The following is a 12,420-nucleotide window of genomic DNA, read 5'->3' as shown; positions in this document are numbered from 1 at the left end:
TAATATAGAAATAATTTTTTTCTTAGCACATCGTTAATAGACATCGTAATTACGCTTTCTGCCGACTGCTTTTCAGATTTCTTCATTTAGTAATAGGTTATTTTCAGATACTGCAGTCTTATTTATGGGATAGTAATTGATATTTCATGCTTTTAAGGTGCTATAATTTAAAATGATCTTTACAAAGTTTGCTTTAGAAGAGAAATTTATTGATGGACAGCAATTGAGAGAAATTATTTCTAGACTTGGGGATCTTGTTCAGCAGCTAAGTTTCAATTAAAATAATGCTTGAAAAAAGCCAATTAACGATTTGACGAACACAGCTATAACAACCTCAATTTGTAATTATGTAAACTCGGTTATATGCAAGCTCTTTCCTCCATAACGTTCCTCATAAACAGTGTGCTGATGCCAATCTTTATCTCTTCACTGTATTTAGAGAAGCGCTGTTCATTCAAATTCAGAACCGCTTTAGCGCTCTGTTATTGCAGATTGCTACGGGATCTGAAGTCTGAGGCTTGATTTATTTACGAGGGCATTTTGAAAAGTAAAAATACAATGGCTAGTATTCCCTTTAAAAAAAAAAAAAAATTAGAAAACGTCAGTTACATTTTAAATAACTGGATTATTTATTATTTTTCGACATAATCACTTCCGTTATCCAAACATTTGTTAAGTCGGTGCACAAGCTTTTGTATCCCACGGTCATAGAAGGTTGTCGTCTGTTGGAACCCAGCGCGAACACAATTTCCTGTACCCTAACTTGACAGTCACAACTTCATAAAGAGTTGTCATTTTCACTTCCGGTATGATCTGATGCAATTCTTTCAATTTGAGACGTCTATTCGCACAAATTGCTTCCTCTGTTCTCTGAAGAAGGGCATCAGAGATGACAGATGGCCGACCTGTTCTTTGTTCATCATGAACATCGGTCCTACCTCCAGAAAAATGACGACACCATTTCGTTACATTTTGTCGATTCATAATGTTTCCATAAACAGAAACAATTTCTTTGTGAATATCCTCTGGTCGCTGACCTTTTGCATGAAGAAAACGTATGACGGAACGCACTTCGCATTTCGCGGGATTCTGAATCGGCGCAGCCATTTTAAACACGACCTACTCCAACCAGAGTCCACCTTGAAATGCCGAATGATCGCGAGGAGAAAGCTAACGGTTCAAGGTTAACACCTGTGTTGCCAACTTGCTCACCAAAACTTTTCTTTTCCTCTGGCGTACGGTGTATCTTTACTTCTCGAAATGCCCTCGTATTATAACAAGGCTTGTGAGAACGGAAGCGATGCCTACGGGGAGGAAGTTCTAAGGGAAACTGGGTCGTACATACGTTACTCATGGGGAAGGCCCATGAAGCCAGCCCGTTAGCCTGGACTCGAACCCAGGTCGGAACTGCCAGTGTTTATCGAACTGAAATCTGATATAAGGACTTCTTGCCGTCCAGATGGAAAGGAAATTCTTTTTTTACCATACGAAGCAAGATGATTCCTGTATGGAATCGAAATATGGTGGAAAGCAAATTCAGTACTCAATCTGTCAAAACCATAGGCAGAGGTCTCTGGCATATAAACAAGAATCTGAAAATAACATTTCTCGAAAAGATGATGGCTGGATTTGGCCAAGCGAAACAGCTAATTCCCTTTCTTTCAAAAGAAAGTCCTTGATGCTCCTAGGATTAATTTAAGGTTTCCTTCTTGCGAAAGAGAGCCATAGACGGCGGAGTCAGCAGACATTACGTCAACGACACTGACAAAACGACAGCTGAATGCAACAAAACAAAGTTGACTGATGTAGATTTTTTTTAATTTAGTACAAAACACTATCTTTTGAATGTGGTACGTACCTTTCATTTGCCAATAGAAGAAGAGGAAAAAAATGAAACAACAAAAAGAAAAGGTTGATTGACATAGATTTTACAGTTTAGTACAAAACAATACCTTACTGTTTGTGGTACTTCATTTAGTATTAAATGAAGAGACCAATTTCATCAACTGAAGTAGTGTTCAGTCGATGAAACTCTTTTGATAAAAATATATTAATTACCATTGCTCTTTTTGCACTTAAGTTTTACTTCGCATATCATTCATTTCAAGACCTCGTCTTCTATTCTCTGCCAGAGGTGTGCTGGAGCCAAATTTTAGAAATGCCCATTGTGAAGAGAATTCAACAATCATTCATTCTTTGGCAACCTTTTTAGACAACACGTTAGCAGAGTAATATCTAATAGCAATGGCTAAAATGCTGGAAATAGTGAAATACTTTGCTTTATTTAGAAATACAGCATAAAACTAAATATGGCTCTAAAAATTCTTTTCGAGGTCTCTCCTAAAATACTAAAGGGAAACCAAAGATACCAAAGATCTCCTCAATGTCAAATAGACAACGAAGTTCAGCTGTTATTTCTTAAATTTCGGTTTCATGTGATTGCCAGAAAACTTTCGGTTTCATGTCATTGCGACACTCCAGGGTTGTCTGCCTAAGGGGAGGGAAAACATTATCGAGACTTTCTTAGTGAAACTGGCTTTTTCTATCCCTTAAAATCCCATTTAAGACTTACAAGAAAAATTATAGAAAAAAAATTGAAAGATTATCATGTGGCATAATCTTTCAATCTCTCTGACTGCAAGTGCAAAACATTTCATCTGTGGTTTCGTAATCTGATCATAAGAGTGTCACACTCGGTTCGTTTTATTGCTAAATTGAATTTATTATTGTTAAATTGCATTAAGCAATTCAACAATATTGCATTGATAATTGCATTAAGCAATCTAACAGAATCAGATAATAAGATTAAATAGTTATTTTACGCATAAATAAGTTTGAACGCAAATTAAGATTCATAAAATTGGTTTGAAATATAGTATATAAAAAGAATTGAGTAACTTTGAAACAACCAACATATAAAAAAAATCAAATTCATATTTTTTAATAGTTCTTCCCTCTTGCTTTTTTTATGTATGGTGTGCGAGGACGTGTAAAGGAATCCGTGTGATAAGTAAAGCGTCATATAATTTAATTAGTCTCTAAACATCGTTACACATGTGAATTAGAAGAAAAAATAAAATTCAATGCAATAATATTTATTTGAAGCAAATTTAAGTTTAATGGCAGACAAAATTGTCTTCAGAGTAAGAGATTAAAATGAAGAAATTTTTCTGGAAAGAAAGTAAATGCGCCCTGTTATGTAAAAAATGTAAGTATGTTAGAGTATCACATTTTGATTTGTAATGCTTCCAAGTAATTGTTCACTTCTATAAAGTGAAATACCACCAAATTCTGCCTTAATTTTTTAAACTAATATTTCTGAATTCTTATGCTTGTAATTCAAGTAAAACACAACTCCGCTAAAATATGCCCTGTGAATATCAATTGTGAACAACAGCTTTTTCACTTGCATTCATTCTGCTTAAACGTTTTCTTAGAAAAGGTGGTTATAGTTCTTTAGATAATTTTCTTCTCGTTAAATATACAAGATATTCAAGGAACCATTGAAACATTTAAGCAGTATTAAAGTTTTCTGGTAATTCTAATAATAATATTCTTTATTCTAAATATTTAGTCATTAAATTCACTACTTATCTTATGAAACCATGATTTTTATTGTTTCTTATTGACACTAAATACCTCCGCAGGCTTAAAACAGAATATTTATCATCAGCTAGAAGTTGACGTCTTTAAAACTGCCGAATATATGTAAACAGTTTTATTATTGGTGTACATTTTTACTTTCTTGTACGTAGCAAAGGAAGTATTGTAATCGCGAAAAATTTCCGGTATTATAGTTCAACAAAAATATCCATTTTGACCACTGTCGAATCCATTTGAACGATGTTTTTGGGTGACAACTGTAGGTAAGGATAGAATAAAGGACGACATTTTCCTAAACGAGTTGTAAAATGTATGTAGAAGAGATTCTAAAGCGATTTTTTGTGATACCTGCACGTATCCAAGTATATATCTCGCATAACTCAAAAACATGTAGCTATCTTAAAAGAGTGAATCCATACTAGTAAGTCCTATTTTGAAAGATGTTTTGAAGTAACTTGAAAGCAAAATGTTAAAAATGTTTTACCAGGGACTGGAATTAAATCATATATATATAAATGTTACCATTCGGTTATCTGGCTCAGTGAGACCATATTTTTATTATTATGTGCTGGTAAATTGGGCATTTTTTGCTTTAAAAGTAATTGAGTTAAGTTGTTCTTTTGATTAGATTATTTTATGCACTTAGTTACTCTGCATGCTATAGTGTAGAGTTATCAGAAATTCAAAGTTTAAGTAGCGCTAGGCTAGGCCTAACGAGGTTGCCATTTGTTTACATTTCAAACTTTTAGTAGAGTAGTAAATTAAGACAGTTCGTGCACCAACTTTAATGTCTTTTTGCCCAGTAGAACCAAAAGTTAACTTTAAATTTTGTACACCTAAAACTTTTTCTTCTTGCCAGCTGGTCAGATTGTTTGTTTTTGCGTAGAAACTTCTAAGTTTAATTGTAAAAATTATTTTTTAACCGTTTTTAACACTATTTGGTGTTTTAAGTTTTTTTATATTTTACAACTTTAAAAATGAAGATAGTTTGAGGATTTATGTATTTTTGGCTTGCCACGAAGTAAGAACTGAATTGATTGTATCAAAAATATATTTATAATGAAATTCGAGGAAATACGAAGAAATGAAGTGCAGCCAAAAAAAAATGTGTATAATTGGATAGGCCCTGCAAGGAAGCCATGTAGTGTCCATATCAAGTATTTTATTTTTTGAATTTAGGATGAGATTCAAACTTTCGACAGTTTATGTAGCATTATGTACAGAATAAATTATGCAACGAGGTAAAATAACCAGGTAATTTATACAAGAGACACAGATACACCTTTACATAATGAGTTACTGGATTCTATGTACAGAACGCATTTTTAAACAAGAATTAAAAACAATAAAATAGACAAAAAGTAATAGATAAAAAATGGAACAAAATGATTCATGATTAACTCCCCCTCTCCCAAAAAAGAAGAAGAAGAGAGAGAAGCTATTGACAAACCGAAATTCGCCAGAGGTTAAAAAATACTTTGTTCTACAGCGGTTACGAATGAAATCCGTCTCACGGCCTTCCCCTTTTAGTCCACCATCCTGACCACTTATCTAACTTTGACAAAGCTCCTGAGCAAAAAATAAAGAAAAGAGTAGATGTCCCTGCAATGAAAATTTAATTTATATTCAATAAATAAGTGTCGCCTGTCTCAAGTTGTAACTGTCCTAGAAAATTACACAGCTGCATTTTATTGAATACTCTTTCACAGTCAACTGCATTGTTTCAGAATTTGTTATTTTGTTGAAGATAATTTTCGATGTATTTTATTCTGAGATACTTACGCATGATTCTGAGATACTTACGCATGATACTTATACATTACATTATTCTGAGCTTCTTACGCATGAATTAGCTAAAACTTGTAATAATTGAGGAGAATTTTATAAGGCAGAGAATTCTATTTCGTAGAATTTGTAATTTACTTAGATTCTTGTTGCTTACGGCTTTCCATGCAGGTGACGTATATGGGTACATTAGTCATACCATCGCTTGGACGGATCAATGCAGTTTGTTTTCTGTGTGACAATATGAAATCAATGCATGGTTTGAGAGAACGGAAGATGAGATAAACAATGCTGAAGATTTTATTGAAGTTGACAATTACGATCTCTTTAAATAGGAACTCATCACTCTGTGGTTCCGACACTGTACTGAAAAGCGTAAAAAAGACGTTTTTCACATTATGACACATGATAAGAACTCACTCAGTTATCGGATGTTCGTCAACTCCGCGGACATGTTTACGTCCTCCGCGTAATGCGAATTTACGCCGGTCGGAAAGCATTACCTACAACTACATCGCGAACGTATTAGTGTGCAGGGACCATCTTCAATCTTTCATAATTTAAATACTGTTTTAGAGAATAAAACTTCCCATTCTTGCATTTAAGTATCATTTATTAAACTGAGAAATAAATACCTGAGAATTTATTTCCTGTTTCGTGAAATTCTTACAATTTTTATTGGCAATATTACTTGTGATCGAACGATATCTTTCGCTTTCTTCCTTTACACCAGAGACTTCTATTTTATTTATGCCTTCTTTAGCCGCAAATGTGTACCTCTTAGGAGGTCTTGGATGGTGATAAGAAGAGGCGCTTTGTCTCTGTAGCAGCTAGTGTAGTCATGCGTCTGGTGCCATCTCTAGTACTATGAGAAATTCCAGGTAGATGGATTAGATGCCCCTAACTTTGAGAGTAGCATCAACTTCCAAGTGATGGTGTCCAATCCAGGCAACACATGAGAAAGAAACATATCCATGAATATACATGAAGGAGAATTTACATCATGAACCGTAACAGGCAGTTTGGCTATATGCAGGTAAGGAGTGAAACCGCATATCAGGTGAGTGAGTGAGTGAGTGCACCGCTATGATGGCTTCCGACCACGGACATGAACCAAACGGAATTATATACCATCACGGCGGGAAAGACTCCAGAGTAACAAGGTTGAATATTATAAACTAATAACAGTTTTTACATATTGTTAACTGCAAGGCACTAAGCGTTATTCTGGTTATCTGCTTTAAGTTCCGAACTTTTGACACATTATAATATTATCCACGGTTGTTTCTGCTTAGGCAGTGTCCTGAGATTTTCTCTATTTTATCAAGGGCTATTCTGTTTTCGAGTGTGTTAGTCGTCCACATTGCCCAGGCACAGTCCGCTGGTTTCTTCAAGTGCCAGGTTCTTGTATGTACACAATGGAAGTAATAATGGTCCGTGTCGCCTTCCTCTCCGCATTCGCAGAAAGGAGTATCCCTAAGTCTGAATCTGTTCAGGTATACTGGGAATGGTCCATGACCTGTCAAGAACTGTGTTAGGCTAGCACAGTGGGTCTTTATTTCCATGTTAACTTTTGGCAGTAAGCGAAATGTCCTTCGTCCTACATCTGCCTCTGTCCATCTACTTTGCCAATTTTGTAACAGACTTGTCAAAGTTGTTAGCTTAATATGACACCAAGGAAGTTTAGTTGGTCTTTCTAATATATCCGTGCAGTTGGCTGCCTGCTTGGCCAGTAGGTCAGCGGCTTCATTGCCTTGAATCCCTGTGTGAGCGGGAACCCATTTTAAAGTGGGTCTTTGCGAAATAGGCATTGTCAGAAGCTGTTTCTGAATTCTGTATACCAATGGAATCCGGCTGTTTTGACTTGCGATAGCCGCCAGACTTGATGCCGAATCACTGAGTATGGAGAATTTCTCCTGTTGACATGTGTTCGCATATCTAATTGCAGCACTGATAGCTAGAAGCTCTGCTTGGTATACCGAGTTGTTCGAGCCTAATTTCCTTTTCCACTCGAATGTTACAACTCCATTTTATAGTCTACAGAAGGCGCTTCCCGTGCCGTTCTCACTTTTGGAGCCATCTGTGAAAAGGTTATTACTGTACCTCTGAATTGGTTGGTCGTTTAATAGATCCTTCTTGCTGTAGAAGATCTGCATCATATGGAGGAATGAAAGAATCGTCCACTATGATTTTATAATTTGCAAGAGTAGCGAAGTTTACAGTAGTATTGGCTGCTGCCTTGTTGTAAAAATTCATATTAAGCGTTCCTTTATCATATCAGTTTTCAAATCATGGTGAAAACTTTCGTATCATATTAATTAAGGGCCACCAGTGATAATCTCCAACAATTTATTCTGGAGCACCTCCAAATTTTGTTCACTTTCTCCCGCACTTGTCCATATTGTTGACGAATAAGTAAGAATCCTTGTAAAGACGCATCTTACGAGTAAGACTGAGTCCTGAATCGCCTGAAAGCACTCTATTACTCGGATACTCCAGTTATTATACAGTTATCAGCTCCATTAGGTAGCACTTTCCTGTAACCTCAGATAGTCCCAATGTAGGGAGTGAAAAAAGCGATTAATCCTTAATTGCACTCTCAACGAGTGATTCGTGAAATAAAAAACAGAGATTAGTCATTTTATCCCCTGTCGAAACTCTTGGCAATGTCCGGAAGGGATTTGTCAGTGAATCACTTATCCAATATACTGTGTAATTCAGCAATTTGGTTACAAACATTCAAGAGAGATCGAGTACACTTAAACGATGGAAAATTACGTAGAAATGCACTGTCGGAAAAGCTTTCCTGGCGTGGTAGTGACGATACAAATACAATAAATGAAGGACAAGAACAGGATGAGGAAACATGTTTATTATGCTTGGTACAGCAAAAAACAAAAAATGAAAAAAAAAATCGTCAACAATTGTCGTCAAAGAAAGAATTAAGTTTTATGACATCGAAATTTCGGCCATGAACCTAGATACGGGCTTCACACCTCAGGTGTGTGGAATATCTGATGCTCTGGAAACTACTTCCCCAGCAGCTGCTACGATGCGTGCAAAACGTTCCTGAGCAGTGTTAACAGGGTCATACATAAGTGTCTTTACGTACCCCCCCCCAAGAGAAAATAGTCAATGCAAGTGAGGTGTAGCGATCTTGCTGGCCAATGCAACGGACCACCCCTGCTGATCCACTGTTAAGGATAATTTGTGTAGACATACATGAAGGCTGTTAATGTATGCAAAAATTAAGCATTTCCAACATTTTAGCTGCACTGAGCATAATAAATATCTTTTCTCACCCTGTTCAGTAGGCGCTCAATCCCGGAACGGATTCTATTGTTTGCTGGAGGAGTCCAAGATTTGTAGGGATGAGCTAAGAGGAGAAAGGAAAAGGGATTTTGAGTATAGGGAATTTCAGTCGTTCCGGGATTGAGCGCCTACTATGAAACTAGCTCCTACTTTGTGAGCGTAGCTAGCGTTTCGTTAGTAAGTATATTATTTAATATTCTTATTGATTGTCTGCCCCCCTTTTTTACAGTTACAATTTTCAACAATACCTTAAGTAAATAAAAACTTTACAGTTACGTATTGTAACTTCATGTAATACTCTGTTACTTTACCGTAATAAGAGTTCTGATAAATATTAAATTTCGTTGGAATAAACAAAATTATGTAATTTCGCCAAAACGTTATGCCTTTAAGCAAATTTTAAATAAACATACAATTTTACATTGCAAACACGTATTTCTCTACGAAATATTTTTTTTTTGTTTCATAAATTGATAAAAATTAATCTGTCCTTAAACAAAATGTTCAATAAAACATGGAGGATAAAAATAAGCAGTGAAACTCCTTCCACGGTTCCGGAATAAGTCAGTGAGCATATCCATTTTTTCCCTAGTACCCATTGAAAGCCATTCCACTATCTAATTATTTCCGTTGGAAACAATACCGGAACCTTTCCTTTCTATTCCTCTCACCTGCGTATATTGAGCTCGCCCAGCTAACAATAGCAGTCATTCCAAGATTGACGGTCTAGTCACCCTGTTCTTGTCCATCCTTTCTTGCGTTTCGTGTCATCACTACCGCGCCAGGAAAGGGTTTTCGACCATACATTTGCTGTATAATTTTCCATCCTCGAGGTATACTCTATCCTTCCTTAACATTTGCAAAAAATTGACGAAACACCCTATATATATACTAGCAGCAGTCGTGTTGTAAGCAAAATTCCGTAAATCAAATGCACTAATTTAGTAGAAAATGTAATGTACTGTTCACGTAACACAAAAATATTTATGTAATTTTTTTACTTCCTTACTGCTGGATAAATTCGGTTCCAAGAAACTTTCCCTCCTTAAAGTAATCCACTGTATCAACTATTTTCTACAGTTCTCCTTCCCTGGATGTATGAATTTCCATTTACCGGTTTTTAATATTTTCCCATCAAATTTAATTTGCATAATCAAGATTTCTAATTGTTTAATATATATTAATAATCTGATAACGAATTTTTTTAGGTTATCATGACTTCAAAATTGGCACATTTGATGAGTTAATTGCTACAGTTCTATGCATGGGTTTGGCGACGAATGATATAGAAGCTTACCTAGTGAGTGGTGCCATTATAATCTTAGACTGCAAAAATGTTCCTCTTGAGATATTAAAGACAACACTGAACCCGTATCGAGTCTACTTTATTGTTGAAGTTATGGTAAGTTTATATTGAAAAAATACGAATTTATCAACTTCTTTATGACTTTAGAATGTATTTAAAATATTTTAAGTGGATTTAATAAACTAGTGGAAATACAGACAATTTAATATTTTAGTGAAAACAAATTTTGAAATTTATAATAAATAAAGTAACAGCCCATTAAGATAGAGATCTGACAAGATCTTCTAATCTGAAATTTACCATTTTCCTGGAAAAATATCTATCTGATTCTACTCGCAATGGTTTGGTTTGGTTTAGTTTACTAGATTACAGCAAAGCACTCGAGGGCTATCTGCCTTAAGGGAGGGATGCCTTCGTGGAGGACTTTTTAAGGGAAACTGGCTCGTATACACGTCACACATGGGGAAAACCACGAAAACACCCATGCAGCCAGCCCGTTCGCGGAATTCGAACTTCGGACCGAACTACCAGTGTTCAGCGACGTTAGCGCTCGGCCGTTGGTGGGCCATCTACTCACAATGAAACACATGTAATAACAAATTAACTCAGACAGGCAGATAATCAATTATGAAAAATTATTAAATGAGTTTGGTATTTGGTGCAGTTTTAAGAATTAAAACGTAGACACGCTGATCGGTAAATGCAACAACGTGTAGAGTTGTGACCACGGCTAGCTGTAAAATTGCTAAACAAAACTGGTAAAATTTAAACCAGACAAACTTTAACATTTAACAAAAAGAATTTAATTAAACACAAACACTACATAAAGAAATTTACATGACAAAACTAACAAGAAGTAACATAAAGAAATATTACTCAAAAGGAGATGAAAAGTTCATGATCATAGTCCTCTGCCGAAACTCAAACTAAGTTAGTTCGAGCGTAGATGTTTTGAATAGCGTCCGATAAGGTGCCACTGCAGTACAAGAGGCTGTTTGCTAGCGTTCGTTATAGACTCCCCCTCGGGCTCTGACTACGTCCCGGCAGAGTCCGTGTTCGATAGTTCAATTTTGCGAGGTCTGCCTCTTTTCCTTATGGGAGTCACAGGACCTAGGTCTTTCGATGGAGACAGTTTATATGGTCTCATCATATTGGTATGATAAGTACTAGCAGTAACTAAGGAGTAGCAGGATCTGCAATGTCATATGTTGTGGGAGATCTATTAGTAACCACTAGATACGGACCTTCTCGTTTAGGCATAAATTTTTTACTTTTCTTGTGTATGGATTTACTGATTGGATGTATAGTTATCCATACTTTGTCACCAGGCTGATAGTAAGTTTGTCTACGTCTTTTATCAAAGTATTCCTTTCTTTTGTCTTGTTTTTGTTCGACACGCTCCCTGATTTGAGGTGTTAAACGAGCGAATTCTTTTAGATACGGCGTAATTTCAGCAACAAAGTTGTCGTTTTCAATAAGTGCTCTTAAATCGTGATTAACGTCATCCGTCATCCTAAGTTCTCTTCCGAACTGCAAATAAGCAGCGGTATGACCTGTAGTGTCACATATTGCTGTATTCATGGCAAAACGAATCATGGGCAGTTTTTCTTCCCAAGTATCATGAGCATCACCGACTAGTATAGCTAGTTTCGGTTTTAAATCTCTGTTCTTTCGTTCGGAGGGATTCGCTCGAGGGTGATGAACAGGAATAAGTTCTTGTTTAATACCAAGGAAGTTACAGGTTTGCTGCATTACCGCACTAACAAATTGTGTGCCATTATCACTAATCAACCTTCTGGGTAAACCATAACGTAGAAAAACTTCTTCAATTAAGATTTTTGCACAATTTTTCGCAGTAGCTTCTTCCAAGGCGAAGAGCTCTATCCATTTTGTACTGGTGTCTTCAATAAGAAAATCCATTTTTTCCCAGTTGGAGTTTCTGGAAGTGGACCAAAAAGGTCTATAGCAAGTGTTTCAAACCTCTGTGCATACACAGGTGTTCGAAGTAATACAGCAGGTTTCTGGTTATTTGGTTTATACCGATTGCACTCAGCACAATTTTTCACGTGTTCTGAGATATACTTTCTCATACCAGGAAAGTAATACCTGGAGGCAATCTTATGGTACGTGCCTTCAGCTCCACAATGTCCTGCAGTGGGGGAATCGTGATACTGCTGTAGGACTCGTTCTCGCTCTTGACAAGGGACAACTAACTGAGCCTCTTCAGAGTCTGTGTCGGAAGAGTAACGATACAAAACTCCTTGATTCATGAGATATCCTCTACTAGTCCAATTTACATAATTTTCATCTTTTTTGCCACTCTCAAAACAATCTATAATCTTCCTTACATCTTCATCTTTCATTTGTTCCTCACGAATGTCTTTAGATTTCCGGGATGGTAAATCTATAGCAAC

At 36.2% G+C, this 12,420-nt stretch overlaps 1 protein-coding gene across 2 annotated transcripts in view; it reads left to right on the top strand.

Annotated features, from left to right (window-relative positions):
• LOC118183171 (alpha-tocopherol transfer protein-like) overlaps window positions 1–12,420 on the top strand; it is a 168,667-nt gene that overhangs the window by 14,527 nt on the left and 141,720 nt on the right. For both annotated transcript variants that reach the window (XM_085827273.1, XM_085827274.1), the window contains exon 3: window positions 9,909–10,102. In XM_085827273.1, coding sequence (XP_085683399.1) covers window positions 9,909–10,102 — 194 coding nt within the window. The remainder of the gene's footprint in view (window positions 1–9,908; window positions 10,103–12,420) is intronic.

The sequence above is a fragment of the Stegodyphus dumicola genome, chromosome 11, assembly GCF_044657685.1.
Source record: "Stegodyphus dumicola isolate Sdum_Otavi_A_Nest chromosome 11, ASM4465768v1".
In the NCBI taxonomy this organism is placed as follows: domain Eukaryota; kingdom Metazoa; phylum Arthropoda; class Arachnida; order Araneae; family Eresidae; genus Stegodyphus; species Stegodyphus dumicola.
The sequence above is the reverse complement of the archived record's forward strand: the minus strand, read 5'-3'. Positions and strand labels throughout refer to the sequence as shown.